The sequence below is a fragment of the Equus quagga genome, chromosome 5 (genome assembly GCF_021613505.1).
Source record: "Equus quagga isolate Etosha38 chromosome 5, UCLA_HA_Equagga_1.0, whole genome shotgun sequence".
Taxonomy (NCBI): domain Eukaryota; kingdom Metazoa; phylum Chordata; class Mammalia; order Perissodactyla; family Equidae; genus Equus; species Equus quagga.
The window spans coordinates 103,192,271-103,213,430 of NC_060271.1; the positions used below are offsets into that span (position 1 = coordinate 103,192,271).

At 37.1% G+C, this 21,160-nt stretch overlaps 1 protein-coding gene across 8 annotated transcripts in view; it reads left to right on the top strand.

Moving 5' to 3' along the window:
• Positions 1-21,160, top strand: part of THADA (THADA armadillo repeat containing) — a 308,391-nt gene that overhangs the window by 12,366 nt on the left and 274,865 nt on the right. For all 8 annotated transcript variants that reach the window (XR_006888570.1, XR_006888569.1, XM_046660638.1 and 5 more), the window contains exons 8-16: positions 1,388-1,575; positions 4,350-4,444; positions 5,354-5,574; positions 6,966-7,672; positions 10,189-10,340; positions 11,274-11,429; positions 12,354-12,476; positions 15,606-15,729; positions 20,650-20,801. Coding sequence is in view for 6 of the 8 variants with exons in the window: in XM_046660638.1 (XP_046516594.1) it covers positions 1,388-1,575; positions 4,350-4,444; positions 5,354-5,574; positions 6,966-7,672; positions 10,189-10,340; positions 11,274-11,429; positions 12,354-12,476; positions 15,606-15,729; positions 20,650-20,801 (1,918 nt within the window). In the remaining 2 variants the exon portion in view is untranslated. The remainder of the gene's footprint in view (positions 1-1,387; positions 1,576-4,349; positions 4,445-5,353; positions 5,575-6,965; positions 7,673-10,188; positions 10,341-11,273; positions 11,430-12,353; positions 12,477-15,605; positions 15,730-20,649; positions 20,802-21,160) is intronic.

Below are 21,160 nucleotides of genomic sequence, written 5' to 3' on the forward strand. Positions count from 1 at the left end.
AAACTGACGAAACACTGGGCCACCTGCAGTGGAGCGCATGAACTTAACCACTCGGTTAAGTGAATTGGCCAGCCCCAATTCACTGTCTTTTTATTCCTCTGCATAAACCCTGGTAGCCTCTATTCTACTTTCTAACTCTTTGAATTTGCATATTCTAATACCTCAAATAAGTGGAAGACAATATTTGTCCTTTTGTGTCTGGCTTATTTTACTTACAGTATATTAAGGGTTAATCCATGTTGTAGTGTGTATCAGAATTTCATTCTTTTTTCTGTCTGAATAATATTCCATTATATGTATATACCACATTTTGTTTATCCATTCATCTGTTGACGGACATTTGGGTTGTTTCTACCTTTTGGCTTACATGAATAAGGTATACAAGTAACATTTGAGTCCCTACTTTCAATTCTTTGGGGCCTATACCTAGGAGTAGAATTGCTGCATCATATGGTAATTCTCTGTTTGATTTTTTGAGGAACTCCCAAACTTTTTTCCATGACTTTTGTTTTAATATCATCACTCTGTTCTCCCATTTTGAGAACAGACTGAGAGGAGCAAAGACAGAAGCTGGGAGAACAGTTAGGAGGCTATTGTAGTTGTCTGAGGGAGAGGTGAGAGTGGCTCAGGCCAGGAGGAGCAGGGGAGGTGGTCTGATTCTGGATATACTTTGAAGGTAGAACCAACAGGATGGGATGAGGAGGAGAGGAGTCAAGGATGATTACAAAGTTTTTGTAGGATAGAGATCCCAGTAGGTGGAGCCAGTTTGGAGTTGAAGATAAGTACGTATAGTTTGAGATGTCTGTTAGACATCCAGCTGAAGATATTGAGTAGAAGGTTGCATATACAAGCCTGGAATTAGAAAGAGAGCTCTGGGCTGGAGATAAAAATTTGGGAATTATCAGCATATAGATTATAATTTAAAGTTTATGAGCTAGATGAGGTCAGCATCAAGGGAAAGAAGAGGACTAAGGACTGAGTGGTTCAAAGTTCTAACAGAAAGAGGTCAGGGAGAAGAGGAGAAAATCTGGGAGAGCCTGGCATCTTGGAAGCCAGGTGAAGAGAGTGTATCAAGGTTGAGGGAGTGTTCAAGTTGGTAAATTGCGTTATTCGTTCTTGATTTGTTTTTTTCACTCTGAAAAAGAAAAGTGAGGTTAGTCATTGGCTGAGAAAGAGGGAAATGTTGAAGTAAGTTAAGAGTGTTGAGAGATTGCCATAAAGTCTGCATAATTGGAACGTTTATGGGAATGGAAGAGAAAGGCATAAATGTCTACTATAGTCTAAAGTTGACTTTGGCCCTTGGAATGTGTTTATTTTGGAGAAGGATAGAAATGATGACATTTTTATTTGACTTTTCTTTTGTAATAATGTCTTTTCTTCATTGTAGAAAATTTGCCGGAAATCATATTGTTCAGACACAATTGATGAATGACTTGTTGGTAGGCATTAGAGTTTCAATGATGTTAGTACAGAAACTACAAGATTTTCAGGGAATTCATTTGAAGATTTCCAGTTCTCCCATATGGCAAAGTATGTGTGGATTGCTGAGTATTTTCACCAAGTTTGTAAGTGACGGTAAGTGTAAAACCATACAAATGACGATTATAATTGAGTGTCAGTCGCCTTTTGCTGATAACAGTATGAAATATTTGATACTTAGCTGAGATGTCAAACTTCTCCTCCCTCAGCCCCTTAAAGTGGGGAAAGGCCCTGGATTACAAGGTTTTAGTGCTTTTTCTTTCAAATGTACCAATTCAGCAAGGGATAATGTTGAAAGACTTTTCTAAATGTGTGTGTGTGTGTGTGTGTGTTGTATACAAAGAGGAAAACCTAACAGTCTTAGTGTTGAAAAGCCACAGACTTTAAATAGCAAGAGAAAATTTTTGAGAAGAAATTTCCAAATTTGGAAGGGCAATCTGGAGAGGTTAGTGTGACCCTTACATTTCTCCTTAGTGGCAGCAAGTGTTATGTTTAAATAATGACAGTGGTCATTGTGGAGCTGGTCATTATTCCTCCTTAAACCTCATTTGTTGCTTCTATCCATATGAACTGTAGCACTGGAAAACCGAATAGTTAATGAGAGGAAGTGTCTCTTTATAAAAGCGTTTCAGCTGATAAAATGGAATGATAGAATGTCACCGTTTTTAAACTCTAGTAAGTTGATGTAGGCGTTAAGCATCAACACCTGCTCACGTTACCGAACCAGAGGACCAGACCCGGGCCTCTGAGAGTCTTGCTTTTACCACCTCTGGTCTTCCCAGAGGGATTGAACTTGAGACCGAGCCCCTCTCTCGGTCACCTGCCAATTCACAGGAAATTGCAGAGGACAGAGGAACATGTTGAACTGCACCAGGAATAAACAAAGGCAACACCCAGACTGTGGGAAACTCTACAGGTCAAAAGACCAGAGCTCTTCAACAGAGAAATTGTAATGAAAAGAAAAGGGTGGAGAGGACAAATGTAGATTAAAAGACATATCAAATTTTAAAAAAATGGACAAGACTAAGCTATAGTATCTAGGGATGTGCATTTGGTTACTAAAACTATTTAAAAAATAAGAAAGTCATTACTCTGAAAGTCAGGATCATGCTGACTCCGGGTGAGAGAGGGGGCTTGTGGTTAGAATGAGGCATGTGGATGAGCCTTATGGGCTGGGTGGCTGAGTTCTATTTCTTGACTTGGATGGTGGGTACAATTGTTTGCTTTTTAATAATCCATTAAGCTATACATTTGTTTTGGGTGGTTTTCTGTATTACAATGAGATTAACACAGTGATGCCTAACACATAAATATCTACATAAGTTAAATTACCTTTTCACCCTTCACCGCCTGTTCTATATGGTAATGTATGTTTGAATATTAATTTAAAAATGTTAATGGGATCTCTTCAGAGCTCTTATTTGTAAAGAATAAGAACTGACTCAGGTTTTGCTAGGCTGATGGGATAAAATAGTATCTCGTTGTTTATGTTTTTAATGCTGTTAACTAGTGAAAGTACTAGCCGTGTTATCCAGTTAGTATTTCTTTTTTTGCCTAGGATCTCAGGTATTAAGAAGAAAGTAAAATTGCTTTTATTAAGACATAATTTACGGACGTCTTTTCAGAGGATATTTGCTTTTTAAAAAAGGAATTTGTTAATTTAAAAAAAAAAGACTTTGGTGAAATGCAGAGAAGACATGATTTTAATATGAGGCAGCCTCTTTCCTAAAAAGTTGATGGCACCTTATCAGTTCTATTCTTCCCCAGGATTTTAAAGCTTCATGTATCAGTAAAATGTTTAGCTGCAAGTAACAGAAAAGCAAACTTCAGGAACTTAAGCAAATCTGCCTGCCCTCCTCCCCGCATAACAGGAAGTCAGAGGCAGGCGGTGCAGAACTACTGAGGCAGTCTAGGACCCAAACATTCTGCCTTTCTGCTTTCCACCTTCAGCACGTTGGCTTTCACCCACATGTTTGTTGCCTTAGAACTGCTATAGCCCCAGACATTATGTCTATGTTCAAGGCAAGAAGGAGGACCAGTTGCATCTTTACCTTTAATCAGGAAAAACAAAAGTACCCAAGAGATTTCTGCTTACGTCCCATTGGCCTGAACCCTCATAAGGATGGCTACCTTTAGTTGTAAGAAAGGTTGAGGAAGCAAGTATCCTGCCTTTGCTGGGCATATGGATGCTCTACTCAAAGTCACAGTTCTGTTAGCAGGAATAAAGGGCAGAATGGACATTTAGTAGGTAATTTATAGTAGGTATTTTTAATTCTTACCCCAGGTTGAATAATTCATCATATGATTTTGTATATTTTCTCACAAACCAGAGGCTGATAGAAAACAGAAGATAGCAGGTCATGATTGTTTGGTTGCATTGGCTACAGAGCCAGTGAAAGCAAAGTTTGTAATTAGCACTGATGTAGGCTCTTTACCCAGGCCCTGACATCACTTAAGAAGAAATAATGTGTGTGGGGGTTGGGGCGCAGAGGCATCAGGGGACAGGAGGGGACAGGTGGTGTTGCTGCTAGATGTGCTGAGAGGCCATGGATGGGGAGGAAGAGAGCATGGATGTTAGAGGCGAGAGGAAGAAATCACATTTATTGAGTTTATATACTGGGCATAAAAGCCTTTATGTTCATTATTCATTTAAACCTTGCAACAACTGTGTCAGATAGGAGATATATTTTCCCGTTTTATGGAAGAGGAAGATGACTCCCTGGGAGGTTAAATAACTCACCCAAGGCCTGCTCACCTAGGAGGTGGTCAAGCTAGAAATGTAGCTGGGACTGCTGACCCTGCGGCTCTTTCCATTGTTCCAGAATATCCATCATCATTTAACACATGCTCTCTCCTTTTTTGCCAAATAGATGACCTCTTACAGACAGTTCAGAGTACATCTGGATTAGCTGTTATTCTTTTTATTAAGATTATGTTTCATCCACCTGAAAAGATTCCTGATTTGGTAAGTGCATCTCCTTTTTAGTATTGTACTTTATTGGTAGGTAGACACATGTTTTAAAAATATTTTTAAAGAAGTGAATTAAAAAAAAATTTTTGCATTGTCAGAATCTTTCTGTTGACCTTTTTCTCTTATAATGAGACAATTCCAAAAATTCGTATAAAACAGAAAGAAGACACTAACAGTCACCTGTGAATCCATCTCACAAAGATAATCACTATCAACATTTTTTGGTGTGTATCCCAGCTTTTTCTAGTGCTGTTTGTTCAGTTCCATCTTTCAGAATTATAAAAAATATTTGTAATATTAAAATTTTGCAGAGATTAATGTATAGATATATACAGTAATAACTTTTTGATAAACATGTTCTTTTTATTAAGAATAACCCAAATAATGTCCTTTAGACAGGAAGCATCCTAGAATCAATCGTTCAGTGAATTTGGTCATATGGGAAGCATAATCTGATCATTTGGGCCGCCATCCTTGTTTTTACTACCAGCAGGTTTTTTTCATTACTGTGTTGTCTGGAAACTTATTTTAACTTTTTACCTGACCTATGCAAAATAGATGTGTACTATTCTAGGAGATCACACAAAGTACCTATCATTGGGTGACATTAAAAGTTTTTCTTTCTCACATCACCTCTAGAAAGCGTTAGTTAAGCTCGTCCACCTGCAGGTGGCAATATGTTGTGCTCTGCCAGTACATTTAAACCAGCAAAATGGTTCATGTACTTAGATTTAATTTTTCCCTTGTGATACAATAATGTCAACACTTGTGGCTTTTTTACCTTTAGGTTCAGTTATTTTTCCTAGGATGTTTCGGGGGAAAGAGAATGTTGGATTTATATTTTGAAATAGCTGTGCAAAGTTTTAGAGGCTCTAGACATGTCAGCTCTGCTGTGTGTTTCAGATTGGTAGCTTGCTCCTCCAGTCAGTGGACCGCACCAGCATCCCCGAGTGGTTTTTGACCTGCTGCGGGAGCCTTTGTGGTGCTGATGTCTCCCCGCCAGCTCTCTTATTCCTGTGTCAGGGGACACTCACCATGTTGGACTGGCAGAATGGGAGGATGGGCCCAAGTGGGGAGGCCCTGCTCTTGGATATTGTGCACGTGCTGTTCACCTTGAGTTCGCAGTGAGTTTTGATGCTGCTGTCTCATGTTTTGTTTTGCTTGTCAGACATTTAAAAGATGGCAACTGAGCCAGCATACTTAGTAATTCAATGAAAAGTGGTCAGAATAATCCTAAATTAAAAAATAGATATGTGTAGGGAATGAAGAACAGGAGAAGATGGGATAATGGGAGAGAGAGTTATAGAAATTATTGGTGCAAGTTAACTTGCAGTGAACATTTCAAAAATTAATTTTAACATTCAGTCTGTAATGTTAGCTTTTTTTTTTTTTTAAAGATTTTATTTTTCCTTTTTCTCCCAAAGCCCCCCGGTACAAAGTTGTGTATTTTTAGTTGTGGGTCCTTCTAGTTGTGGCATGTGGGATGCCGCCTCAGCATGGCTTGATGAGCGTGCCAAGTCTGTGCCCAGGATTCAAACTGGTGAAACCCTGGGCCGCCAAAGCAGAGCATGCAAACTTAACCACTTGGCCACGGGGCCGGCCCCCATAATGCTAGCTTTTTTTTTAAACTATAAAAATTTCTGTATATAGAGTGCTTTAGAGTTTATGAACAATTTTAACATAGGTAATCAGTGTGATCCTCACGTGTGTGATAGATAGAATAGGAAATCTAATTTGTGGAATGGGTAAAGTGAAGCTTAGAAAAGTAAATGCTTAAACCTCAGAGTGTATTGCTAGTAAGCACCTGAGCCAGAGCTGTAACTAGATCTTCTGACTTCATTGGATTATATTTTGTGGGTTTTTTTGCCATAATGCCTGAAAGCGATCATGTGCTTAAAATGTTGAACTGTAGATACAGCTTGATAGCAATGACCATAAAGGAATAAAAGTACAATGTTGTAAAATAATTTTTACATGTTTTTCAGTTTATGTATATTTTAAAATTGTGCATATTTTAGAAGAATGTAAAAATTTTTCTTCATTGTGTTACTTTATAACAGCTTTATTGAGCTATAATTTACATACCATACAATTCACATATTTAAAATGTGCAAATCAGTTTTTTTTTTAGTATATTCATAGGGTTGTGCAACTATCTACACAGTCAACTTCATAATATTTTCATTACCCCAAAAAGAAACCTCATTAACTCTGTTCCCTAATCTTCCCCAACCCTAGCCCCTAGCATGTTTTAAAATACCTGTGAAACCATCATCACAATAAAAAGAATGAACATATTCATCACTCCCAGAATTTTCCTTTGTCCCTTTTTGGATTATTTTTTACAAGATGCAAAGATTCATGTACAAATTTGAGATCTGTTTTGGCCTTGTTTGTTGTAAATTTAATAATGATTGAATTCTTATCATTTTTTGTATTTTATTAGTCTAAATGATTATAAAATGAAATTTCTCTTACTAGTGAGTTTATAATAATGTGGCTTATTTTTCTTTAGGATCAAAGAATCAACTCTGGAAATGTTTGTGTCTAAAATTTTGGCGTCTTGGACTAATTCAGCCATACATGTCCTTGAATCAAGTTCCCCAAGCCTAAAGAACAGTCTGAATGGGAATTCAAGCATCGTTGGGAGACTTTTGGAATATGTCTATACCCACTGGGAACATCCATTGGATGCTTTGAGACACCAAACCAAAATCATATTCAGAAATATTCTCCAAATGCATCAGCTCACTGTCGAAGAGTCAGATTCAGAAAAGTCAGATTTGGCTACTGATCGTTTCATTTTTGAACTGACTCAGAGCCTTTTGCGATTGGAATGGCATGTTAAAGGAAAGTACTTATGCCTTGGTTGTTTAGTAGATTACATAGGAACCGAGCATATTTTGGCATTAGCTAAAACTATACCATCACAAATGTTAGAGGTGATGGGGGACCAATCATTGGTACCTTATGCAAGTGACCTCTTGGAAACCATGTTTAAAAATCATAAGAGTCGTTTGAAATCTCAGGCTGTCGACAGTACTTGGATTGACAAGTGGCATGAGACTTGGGTTTCTCCTCTCCTTTTCATACTGTGTGAGGGAAACCTGGATCAGAAATCTTATGTAATTGATTATTACTTGCCAAAATTATTGAATTGCAACCCTGAAAGCTTAAGTTACATGGTAAAGATTCTTCAGACTTCTGCTGATACTAAAACTGGTAAGAGAATGACTTGTTGTTTTAGTAATTTATAGTTAGGGTGCTTAAGTATAGGTACCCAGGCAGATGTTGACCGTATTCAAATTTAAATATTACTACTTCTATGAATAGTAAAGGAGGATTTTAGTGATAGAGATTTCAGATTGAAACGAATTTTCCTGTACATAGCTGAATAGAGTTTTTTGGCTGAAGTCATTTCTACCAGCTAAGGATTGATTCCAGTTATGATTATGGGTTTTCCTTTATTAATAGCTTTTAATTAATTTTGCCAAGTTCTTTCTTGTTATTTGGTTGTCGGACTGGAGTAAAAGTTTGTGTGTTTTATATAATTTGCTTATTCAAGTGAAACAGTAATTAAAAATTGTTTTAGGCAAGGTTGAAGATGGGTAAATTGGCATTCGCAAGTTTTTGTCTCTGGGAAGAGACAAAAATTTAGAGGCATGACCTCAAGAAACAGCTGTCAGTAGTCCTTTAGAATAGGGGTGAACATTCCATTGAAACTTAGTCACCCTAAAGGCATCACTGCGTGAAAACATAGTCCAGTAATTGTTATAGAAAATGATGATCTTGACTCATGAGTCGTAAAATTATTATATTCCATTTAGCGAAGCAGGAATATGGTAGCCTGTATGATATCTTACAAAGATTTCCAGCTAAAATAGTTAAAAACTTCCAGTACTTCAAAGAGGAACCATGAGATAACTGGAAAATTTGATTGCTGTACACAAAAGTGAGCCATTATTTGAAAATTTTGACAGTCATTCTTGCCTTTTTGAGAAGCCATCTAAAGCTGAGGATTCATGAAGCTCTTCTGAAGTGAGGCAGTCTTGATCTTTATGTCAGGGGGCCCTGTGAGCCAGCGCTCCCTGACCCCTTGGTAGTGGCTGACGTCCTGGCCTCTGAAAGCTCAGGTTCTGTGTGATTCTCCTTTTATCTTCCTTACTAGGGAGAAACAGTAACTCCAAAATATGCAGAGAGGGTCAGTGTTTATTTTTAGAGAAATAATGGTCTTCAGCCACTGAAATATTTTTCCTGTTTTTGTCTGAAAGTCATTTTAGTGATTTTTATTATTTTAAATATTTCTCCACCTAATCTTTTTCCTGATTCACTTCTTGGTTTATTTCCTAACCGTAAAGGAAAAAGTAAAAATATTTATTAAAAAATGATTTCTTTAAACACATATGCATAAACAATATATATTGAACCAAATGTCTCAGCATTAGGGAATTTTAAAAAATTTTATAAATGAACACAGTAAGTTCCTTTATACATTCACCTTATCCATTTATGAAAGAAAAACTTGAAAAAGCTTAAAAGTCCTGAATTCCTATAAAACGGTAAAATTAAACTCTATAGAAAGGAATGGTTATATGAGATTATAAACTTTAATATAGCCATTGCCTCACTGTAGGGACCTTAAACTTTTTCAGTTCAGTTCTTCTAGATACACATGTGGGGAGTCCCCCTACCTCACCCCACCACTCCTACTAGGGATGCATGGCATAGATGGGGTCTTTAGCACCCTTACTCTCTCTTCCTACACTTTCCCTGGTGGTTTCAAAAAGCCGGGGGAAAAATGAGTTAAAAAAGGATCTTTTAAAAAGATAATCAGAGGCTGGCCTGGTGGCACAGCGGTTTAGTTTGCACGTTCTGCTTCAGTGGCCCAGGGTTTGCCAGTTTGGATCCCGGCTGTGGACATGGCACCGGCAAGCCATGCTGTGGTAGGCGTCCCACATATAAAGTAGAGGAAGATGGGCATGGATGTTAGGTCAGGGACAGTCTTCCTCAGCAAAAAGAGGAGGATTGGCAGCAGATGTTAGCTCAGGGCTGATCTTCTTCAAATAAATAAATAAATAAATAAATAAAAGGATCTCTCTTGGGGGCCAGTGCTGTGGCCAGGTGGGTAAGTCCAGCACACTCCGCTTTGGCAGCCTGGGTCAGTTCCCAGGCACAGACCTATGACACTCAGTGGCGGCCGTGCTGTTGTGGTGACCCACATATAAAATAGAGGTCACTTGGCACAGATGTTAGCTCAGGGCGAATCTTCCTCCAAAAAAAACTTAATCAGAAAATATAAAGTAAATCTTTCCAATTTAAAAAGTAAGTGCAATTTATTCTGAAGTGGACTATTTTCAAGATATATATGTGTGCATGTATCTATATCATTGACCAGTGGGAAGTATTTTATGTGAAGATATGATAATGGATTTTCTATTGTTATATCTGTATTTTATTAAGAAAATAAAGAAGCTTTGTAAAAAAACCAGTTTCTTTAAGTTAGCGATAAGATTATGCTTACTTGAAATAATTGATATAAAATCTATTAAATCATTTTAAATAATGATTATTTTATAATAGGAACTTTAATTCATGTTAGAATTGAGTTTAAAATATGACTTTTATTTCTGAAATATATTGTTAATTGGAAACATGAAAATTGTGGTAGTTGTTACATAGCGCAGTAGTAGTCTTTGTTATTGTGCTTTTGAGACAAGGGCAATCTTTTCCATCCTTAGGATCTTTTAATACTAGAGGGGCTCTGGGAGCTTTGATGGCATGTCTACGAACAGCTAGAGCTCATGGACATCTTCACTCTGCAGCTGATGCCTGGGGAACTCTTGTGTCCAGTGCAAGAATAAAGCAGGGCTTAGTTCATCAGCACTGCCAAGTAAGTAAACAAAGTAACTGGGCATTCGTACGTGGAGTAGATCCCTGATTCATTTATTCATTTAACAGTCCACTATAGAGGCCCCTATGTTATGCCCAGCACTGGTTTAAGGGGTCCATAAGGAGGATGGATAGAAAGTGAAAAGTGTGGACGTTGCTTTCAGGCTACGTAGAGTTTAGTTGAGGGAATAAGAAAACCTGCAGAAAACAACTGGGAACTCTTAGAAGAAAATACAGATACAACTGTGCCTTTAAGCATGGGAACTTGGAATGCTCAGCACAGACTGATCAGAGCAGGTGGTGGTTGATTAGGACAGTGATAAATGTGATCAGAGGAGAGCAAGCATTGGAGCAGCACAGAAAATGGAAGGACACAAATAAACAAGGCCTGGAGGGTGATGAAGGATACAAATAAGCAAGGCCTGGAGGGTGATTAAGGACATTGTTAGGCAGGAGTGGAGTGTTTCATCCATTTTGTGGAAGCTTCCAATGCTAGGCTGAAGACTTCAGATTTCATTCATTTGGTAACTGGGAACTAGAGCCACTTTGTCTTTAGCAAGGATGTGGAATTAATGGAAACAGAGATGGGTTTCCGGAGTGGGAGCAGAAAGAAACCAGGAGACCAGCTGATGAGGTCGTGGGGTAAAGTGATCACTGAGAAAAAAGAATGAAGTTGAGCATTGCTGTGGAATAAGAATCTTTAAGACTGTTGACTTTTATAAATATCCAATTTACACATTTAATAAAATAATTTTATAGGAAGTAACCACAGGATCTTTGAGATTAGGGAAGCTTTCTGAAGCACATATAGGTAAACTGAGGTTTACTGTTTTCTTTCCTTTGGTAGTCTATATAAATAATTAAAGATGTCAGGTGGCTTAGGCTTTGTTTATCTCATAGAAAAATTAACATTTTATTGCTTGATGTGTTTTAGGTACGGATAGATACCTTAGGTTTGCTTTGTGAAAGTAATCGAAGCACAGAAATCGTTTCCACAGAAGAAATGCAGTGGATTCAGTTCTTTATCACGTACAATCTTAACAGTCAGTCTCCAGCAGTGCGGCAACAGATTTGTTCTCTGCTTAGAAAGGTAAAATTTCTCTTTAGAAAGTATAGGAAAGTGGTGAGCTTTGCTCTGGAAATGATTTTTTCAAATTGCCAAGATTTTGAGAGAGTGTGAGAATAATGGCCATGGGACTAGACTGCCTTTCGCCTCTCTTCATGGCCCTTCTCAGGACCATTCTGTGAGTCCATAAAGTTCACATTGGGGATTAAAATCCAGAGTGAGGAGTCCTTTAATTTAGGTGTAATAAATGAAACTTGAGCTCTTTTTTTTGAAAGAAAAAAAATCTAGTGATGGAGTTTTCAGAGCATAGCTTTAAGAACACTTTTGTAAGAGGAGGAAAGATGCCCTTATATTTTTGTAGTTTCGTTAAGCACTTCATGAAACGGTCGTTATTGGATAATCAAACTTGAGGTATCACAGGACAGGTCGATGGGGTGAAGAGTTGGTAGAGTATAGAAGTGAGTATATTGTCTTTAGGTTCATACAGCCTAAAGGAGATAGAGCTGTGGTTTAATGACTGTATTCTGATTTGTAGTAATATTTTGTTTTTGGTTTAAAAATATAAATGTTAATTTTCTGGTAAAAAGAAACACTGGGTAAATATTAAGAATTTAAAGGGCCAGCCCCATGGTATAGCAGTTAAGTTCAGTGTGCTCTGCTTCAGTGGACTGGGTTTGCAGGTTCAGATCCCAGGGGTGGACTTCCACCTCTTGTCAGCCATGCTGTGGTGGTAACCCACACATAATGTGGATGAGGATTGGCACAGATGTTAGCTTAGGGCTAATCTTCCTCAGCAGGAAAAAAAAAAAAAGAAAGTAAGTTTAAAAGCTAGGACTCTCCTTGCCTGCAATTTTAGTCTGAAGAATTAAGAGTTTTTCCTTTGCCTTTTAGGCTGACATTTAAGGTTAATGTGGCTCACGTGTGCTTCATTTTTCTTTTTCTCAAAAGTTGTTTTGTAGGATACAGGAAAGTTCTCAGACACTTTATAAACTGGAGCAAAGTAAAGGCAAACATGAACCAGAGAATGACTTAACCACACAGCACCCTTCTGTTTCTTTACAGCAGTATAAGGTAGGTGACAGATTTCCAGACATATGGATTTTTAAGAAACCTAAAATAACTATGAGTAAACATTAAAGGGAAATAAATGGAAGTCTCTTGGTGAGTAGTGCTTCTGTGCTTTTTTCCTTTAAGCTGGGTTTTACATCTTCCTTCTGGAGATTTGGTGTTTCCCTTGAGGTGGCCTGCGATGTGGAACCTGTGCTGGACTTGAGGTCTGTTACAGAGTAACATTAGTGGGTTAATCTTAACAGTTTATAGCTTATGTGGGCCAGGTGAATTTAGTACTTTAACCAGAAGGTAATTGCCGGCCTGAAGTCTTCCACATCTCATCTAGGAGACTGCCGTGTCTGGGCCTGCTTCCCCTTTAGACCAACAGGATTTACAGTGGCTCTACATTTGTATCTCCGGGCCTGTGGTCCAGCTATGGAGGTTCATGTCTGTCCCCTTTTGGAGCGGGCTTGAAGAGCAGGGCTGGGTTTCAGGGCACTGTGTTAATGGAATGGATGGAACCCCAGACATAGCAGTTCCAGTCTGGGCCAGGGCTCAGCTTGACAACCTGCACTTTATGTCCGTCAGAACAAAATGAGCTTTTTACTGGTTTCTTACTCCAAATCTAACCTCCCAGAAGCAGACTCTTATTTTCTCCTAAGACCCAGGTAGAGGACAAAGCTTACCTATTTTATTTCATTTAGGGAAACAAGTATAATAAACTAATGATATTGGAGCCATGACATACTCACTACCTATTCTAAACATTAGTATGGATGGGCCTTAGTTTGTATTTGAAAGGTAAAAAATCATCTGAAGAAAAATATTCCTACACAAAGTCTGAAAGCGGCTTCGTCTTTATGAATCATTACAATGAAGATTGGGAAGTCACAACTGAAACTTTAAGGACATAGGTTTAGTTCCAATTCTGCCACTGAACTAGTAGTTGGCTTACTTTATAAATCTACTCAACTATAAGTGAGATTAGTAACCTCTCTGAAAAGGTTGATTTTGAGGATCAAATGAGAAAGCTCTTTGTAAACTCTGAATCACTCTAAAAAGCCTCGCTGGGAGTCATTAAAAGTGACTATATATTGAGTACTTACTGTGTATGTGAAAGAGTTATTTTTAAGCCTGTCTTAGATTATTGCTAGATGATCTAAGAAAACACATCTCCAGCTTTTTGCAAGTGGTAAAATGACATTTGCAAAATCTGAATTAGGTACTTAGAAACACAAAATCTTTTTTGTGGATTGACATTCTGAATTTTTATGTATGCATTGTTTCTTAGTTTGTGCTAATGGAAATATGTTTTTTTGGAAACTAGTCTTTTAGAGTTAATCTGAGTCAATCTCATGATTCTGATATTTTCTCGCAATTGTAGTCACCTGTGGCTTTTGGAGGCTGTGACTTTGGCACTGTATTATTCATCATTGTAACAGTGAGTGTCATGCACAGTGTGTGGTAGGCTCAGTGCCCATCAACAGACTAAGTGCTAAGGGAGAAGCAGAGGCTATTAGTTGAAAAGATGTTTTCTAGTCTAGTGAAGGAGATTATCTCATACCAAAATAACTAATATGAATAGCTAGAGTACTTTTAAATTTACCAAATGCTTTCTCTCCATGTTCTCATTAATCTTTAAGAACAAGGCTGTGAGAGAGGCATTATTGTGCTCACTTAACAAGTGAGAAAACTGAAGTTTGGAAAAGTTGAGTAACCTTCCCAAGGTCTCCCAGCTAGCAAGTGGTGGAGCCAGACTCCAGTCCTGATCTCTTGATCCCAAAACCTGAATAGTTGTTTTCCCTAGTACCAGCTTCAATAAAGGCCTGGAGGTAGGAAAGTACAGGAAGAATCTGGGGAGTGGTGAATTCACTAGTGTGAATGACATGAGATACTTGAGGCAGCAGAGGGGTTGAGTAATAGAAATTAATTAGAACATCAAGTTGGGGATGGGTAGTAGAGAATTTCGAACACCAGGCTAAGGTTTTTGGAAGCCTCACTAGGAGCCATTAAAAGTGAGTAGAGCATGTACTGAGTCCCCACTGTGTGTGTAGGACACGATGCCCAGGACTAGGGAGGTAAACATATAAAGGGTGGTCCTTGCCTCCATTGTGATTACAGTCGGGTTGAGGGAAAGAACTATATCTAAGAATATAAATGACACTATGATTAGGATAGCATAATTCCTAAAGCGTGAACTAAGTGCTCTTTAATGTGAATACTATACTACTCATTTACAATTAAAACTACTTTAGGATATTTCCAACAAGCACCCTATTCCTTTCAAACCCAATAGAATTAATAAATTAATAAACTCTCACTTAAGGCTTGTAAGGGCCTGCGGGATAAATCCCCAAGGTTGTATGTCCTTGACCAGAGGAATGAATGTGGGGGGTCAGCTGGGACTAGGGCTGTTTATTGGCTGCTCACTTACAAGTGTCTGTCTTTGGGGTGTAGCATATGAGATGCTTGAAAATCACAGCTTTTCCTTATAATTTTTCTCTTTGGTCTAACACAGAAATTATTATTAAAAAATATTTTTTAATTAGAGGAAGAAGACTTTATTTGGATAAAGTATTCCCGCTTTGCCTTTTTGTTTGTTGCATTTTACTAACAGTTTTGTATTTTATCATTTGTATAAACAGAATGGTAGAGCAGGAGCCTCAAAGGGGTGCATAGAAGACAATGGAATAGTGGAATCTTCTTATAAACTATCTCATTATAGCCAAATTTATCAAGTATTATATTTATCAAGTAGTATATATTGGATATTTGTTTGGTCATTTTATAACTTTAAAAAGTACACCTGCCTTTGATGCCTGAGTGCCTCTGGTGAAGAAAATCAGTATTCACACAGCTTCAGCACAAGTCAGGGCAGAATGGATCTTGTTTTCAACAAAAATGTCTTTTTTTCTTGTGTAGACTGCAATAGGAATTGCGCTTCTTGTGACACTACAAAGATACGGTTCATTGCAGTCATGAAATAGCTCATGGTCAAGGATGTCAAGTTGACTTGTCAAGCAAAGTGAAAAAACTAGTATTGTTTTTACAAATCTCTTCTCTCTCAATTAAAAAAACACTCCATTCTTAAATATGTTACTATGAAGGCAACTTATTGTGAGTTAACTCAATCGTAATTTTTCTTTTTAGAATTTCATGTCCTCCATTTGCAGCAGTCTTTTTGAAGCATTGTTTCCTGGCTCTTCCTACCCAACTAGATTTTCAGCTTTAACCATTTTAGGCTCAATAGCTGAAGTTTTTCCTGTCCCAGAAGGTAAGTTTTCAATAATGTTTGGGGAAAATTATTTTTTTCCTCGCAAATCACATACTTTGTCAACATTTTGGTTTAGTTGAAGTTTCAGTTCTGTTGCTTTTGTTTAGATTCTTCTGGGGGTTTTATTCTCACTGTATAGTTCTTATTGGGACATAATTAAATTTTTCAATGAGGGTCATAAGGGAGAGAGACTGTTTTCAGTGACCGTTATTTGGCAATGCAAAACTACAGTTTTCATAGATAATTCTTATTATGAGAACAGTTGCTGCTCTTATTTCCTCAGTTCTTGTGTTGCTGCTTTAAGATAGTGCCCCATCTGTTCTTTAAGTTTTAAAAATTAAAAAAATAATCGTTTCTCTTATGTATAACATTCCTCAGTGAGTCTTTGTGGTTAAAATGTGGTTTCCCTTATATGCTATCTGTTTCGTAAGTCTCAATCTGGTTTCAAAAAGGCAATATGAGGATGTCATTTACAGGCACTCTGGTTTAATGATAACCTTTGTTTTTCCTTCTACGGGTTACTCAAGAGGATGAACATTTAACTTCCCTCTGAGTTGGGTTTTTTCCCTTTTTGACAAGAAATGATTCTTTTTATCCCTGTACGTGAGTGTATGTGTATTTTAATGTGATTTCTTGTTTGTGCTCATTCTTGACTGTGGTCAAACAGAAAAATATCCTGCTCAGCTGCTCTTTTGGAGGGAATGGCCAGAGGACCAGGGAGCTTTACACTAAAGTTGGATTTTTTTTTTTCAGTTTAAATTTTTAGGCAAAGTATAATTTTTTGGAGGGGAAAAGGATAGTTATTTGCTGTTAATACAGACTTGCTTCATTTGAAGAAAACCATTTTTTCAAGTTTTTATTTTGAAAAAATTCAAAACAACAGCGAAGTTTCAAGAATAGTTCAATGAACAGCCGTAGACCCTCTACCGAGATTCATCAGTGTTTGTATTTTGCCATATTTGCTTTATCTCTCTCTCTCTCATTAACTTTCCAACCATAACACAATGATCAAATTTAGGAAATTTAATGTTGATACGATGCTATTATCTAATATATAATTCATATTCAAATTTTGCCAGTTTCAGTAAGTGGCCTTTTTAAGGAAAAAAAATTTTTTCCTGTGATCTAGGAACCAATCCAAGATCACACCTTGCATTTCCTTGTTATGTCTCATTAGCCTTCTTTAATCTGCAAAGTTCCTTATTTCGTGAGATTAACATTTTGGAAGAATGTATCTCAATCTGGGTTTGTCTTACTGTTTCCTCGTGGTTTGATTCAAGTTCTGCATTTTTGGGAGAAATACGGCATAGGTGATGTGATGTTCTTCTCAGGGCAGGAGGTACATGATGTTGGCTTGTCCTGTTGTTCATAATGAACAGTTTGATCACCTGATTAAGGTAGGTGCGGTAGGCCAAAAATTGACCTCCAAAAGATATCCACCTCAAATCCTTCGAACCTGTGAATATGAACTTTACTTGGAAAAAGGGTCTTTGCAGATGTGATTAAGTTAAGGATCTTAAAATGAGATAATCATGGGTTATCTGGATGGACCTAAATGCCATCAAAAGAGACGAGGAATGAATACTCCCTTTGAGCCCTTAGAGTGAGCGGGCTCTTACCAGTACCTTGATTTTGGACTTCTGGCTTTTAGTACTGTGAGAGAATCGATTTCTGTAGTTGTAAGCTATCAAGTTTGTGGTAATTTGTTACAGCATGCACAGAAAATGAATACAGGGGCATCCATCAGTTTAGGGAATTTCAGTAGTATTACAACTGAACTTAGAAAATGAAGTTTTACCTGAGGGTGATTGATTATTCACTTAACAGAAGGTTTTCTGTACATTTAATGTAGTTATAAGTTGTATGTAGGTGTGTGGGAAATAACGTTAGGCTGAATTATACTGGTAATTTTCAGTTGAGAGAGTAGTTTAATATATTTAAATGTACTTAAAAGTGAAAAACCAGAGTCATTTTCCTAATGAATGAGTCACATATAGTTGGGGAGTATCTGTTGTCACAGTGATTATGTTAATTAAACAACTGGGAGGTAATGCAAATGGAGCAAGCCACTCTATACCCATTTATGTTAAAGGAGGCCAAAGAGGCATGACTGTGAAGTGCAGGATGGGAACTGTAAATTCATTCTTCATCTTTATCCCACGAACTTTACTGTGGGTTTTCATATTATTTTAAAGAAGGACTATGATTACTCAAAATAGTTTCTGCCTTTCCTCAAGTATGTCCTAGTTCAAGAAGAATAAGCCACACACGTCTTTCTTACTCAGAATAAAATGTCACAGTATTCATGGTGGAAAATTGGATACCACAATTAGATTAAAAGGGTTTGTTCACCAGATAGTTATTTAGCACTTACTGTATGTCAAATAGCCAGCGATGTGCAATGTGTGAAATAAAGTGCTTCCCATTTTTGAGCTTAGATTTTAGTGAAGGGAGTCAGACAATAAATTAATAAGTAATATATAGAATTTCAGATGGAAATAAATAGTATAAAAAGATATTTCAAGGGGGCATATCGAGTGCCTGGGAGGATGGGGAGTGCTAGTTGTTCATATAGTGGCCTGAGAGAAGGCTTCAAATTTGAGCAGAGCTCTTAAACAACCAGTGAGTCAAAGAAGAAATCACAAGGGAAATTAGAAAATACTTTGAGAGGAATGAAAACAAAAGAACAACATACCAAAACTTATGGGATGAAGCAGAAGCAGTGCTCATAGGGAGATTTATAGCTGTAGATGGCTACATTAGAAAAGAAAAAAGATCTCAAATCAATAACCTAACTTTACACTTCAAGGAATTAGAAAAAGAAGAGTAAACTTAACCTAAAGCTAGCAAAAGGAAGGAAATAATAAAGATTAGAACAGAGATAAATGAGATAGAGAATAGAAAAATAATACAGAGAATCAACGAAACCAAAAGTTGGTTTTTTAAAAAATCAATAAGATTGACAACGTTTTAGCTATACTGACTAAGAAAAAAAGAAATAAGGCACAAATAGCTAAAATCAGAAATGAAAGTTAGGGACATTTCTACTGACCTTACAGAAATAAGAAGGATTATAAGACAATACAATGAACAATTGTATTTCCAATAAATTAGATAACCTAGAGGAAACAAACAAATTACTGACTCAAAAAGGAATAGAAAATTTAAACAGACCTGTAATAAGTAAAGAGATGGAGTCAGTAATCAAAAGCTTTTCAGCAAGGACAGTCCAGAGGGAGGGGCTTCACTGGTGAGTCTACCAAACATTTCAAAAAGAGTTAACATCAGTCCTTCTCAAACTCTTCAAAAAAATTGGAGAGGAGGTAACGTTTCCTAACTCATTCTATGAGGCCAGCGTCACCTTGATACCAAAGCTAGACAAAGACACCACAAGAACAGAAAACTACAGGCCAGTATCCCTTATAGATAGAGATGCAGGAATTCTCAGCAAAATACTAGCAAACCAAGTCCAATAGCATATTAAAAGTATTATACACCGTTAGTAAGTAAGTGGAATTTATCCCAGGAATGTAAGGGTGGTTCAGCATAAGAAATAGTCAATGTAATATACCGCATTAGAATGAAGGGAAAAAAACACATGGTGGTCTCAATTGATGCAGAAAAAGCATTGACGAAATTCAACACCCTTTTACGATAAACAAACACTCAGCAAACTAGGAACAGAAGGGAACTTCCTATATGTGATGAAGACATTCATGAAGAACCTACAGCCAACACCATACTCAATGGTGAAATACTGAAAGCCTTTCTCCTACCATCAAGAACAAGACACAGATGCTCACTTTCACCACTGCTATTCCCCATTGTACCGAAAGTTTGATCCAGAGAAGTTAGGCAAGAAAAAGAAATGAAAGGCATCTGAATTGGAAAAGAAGAAACAAATTTGAGCAGGTATGTGAGTGAAGTGACAAAAACTTCATTTGCTTGCTCCAGGAATTTCACAGGATTGCAATAACTTGTGAGTTAAGATTAAATAACCCACATCCTGATTTATATTGAACAGTATTCCTCAAATTAAGTAAGCATAGGCATGTTTTCAGTTATTGTCAGGGGTTAATTTGTTAAAGCTTAGTAAATGTTCTTCACATTTTGCTGTGAAACCTATTATTCCCACAGTTGTTTAGTCTTAATCTTAAAGTTAAATGAATCCAGTGGCTGCCATCATTCTTCTGTGATAGTTTTTCTGTTCATTTCTTCTTGGCTGAAATTCGTCTTTCTTTGAAAAGAGTTTTTGGAGAAATGTAGTTCTTAATTTCTTGCATAATCAAAAATGTGTATATTACTGTTCTACTTGATACTGGAATAAGATTTTGACATACAATTTTTCATCAAGTCTCCTTTCCCTGAGGATTTTCTAACCTTTGCTCTATCTAGTAGCATCGTATGTTGTTATGGTGAAGAGTGAAGCCAGCCTAATTTTTTCCGCTATGTAGATGAATTGAGCTTTTTGCCTGAATGGCTAAAAGACTCCTTATCTTTGATGCCCAGTAATTCCATTAGGATGTGTCATCATATTGATTATTCTGTGTCAGTTCACCTAAGACGTGGTAGGACTTTGGATTCTAGGTCAAGAAGTTTTATGAAGATTTTTAAAAAGTTGTATTGCTAAATTTATTCAAAAAAATAACTTAGGTATCGTTTATATAATATATGACTGAAAAAGAATGGAGTGGTTTTAAACAAATTTAAAAAAATGTTTATTTCCTATTTGGATAATTGTAATACTATTTTATCATTCTTAGGAAAAATAAATTAATGGAAAAATTATTCTTTTATGCTATTGTGGGTAGCACAATAAAAGTATGAAATGTGAATTTTTATACTAATTTTCTATAAATTTGGCCAAATAACTTCAAAATGTTGATTTCTTTTCTTACTTTTAAACCTTTTGTCTTTTAGGTGGAGTCCAAACAGTGTATCAGCTGAGTCATGACATTGATTTTGGTCGTTTCCAAACACTAGTGGAATGTTTTACCAGCACCTTTGAAGAAGTGAAAATATTAGCATTTGATCTTCTAATGAAGTTACCAAAAACAGTTGTACAATTTCAGGTATTTGGACTTTTCCTATGTAAATGTAAATGTGATGCGTGCATGAAAACTTTCTATTTTAGCGGCAGGCAAAGCAGTCTGTGGGTTGTCCATGCTCTTTGCATCTGCCTTCTTACATCTTCTGACTGTTGCAGTTGTCGTCAATACCTCTCCTGCTGCAGGCTGGTGGATGGAGGAGGTCGGGATGGATGGGGGGGAAGGAGGAAATATTATAAGAGAAAACAAAGCTGAGATCGGTGAGCTTTGCTTTTTTTATTGTTTTGATGAAAAGGGAGGTGTAGGAGGCAGTAGGTTTTATCGTTTACAAGATTATTGGTAGATTTTAGTTAACTGTGGTCTCCTCAGTTCCCTTGGACATG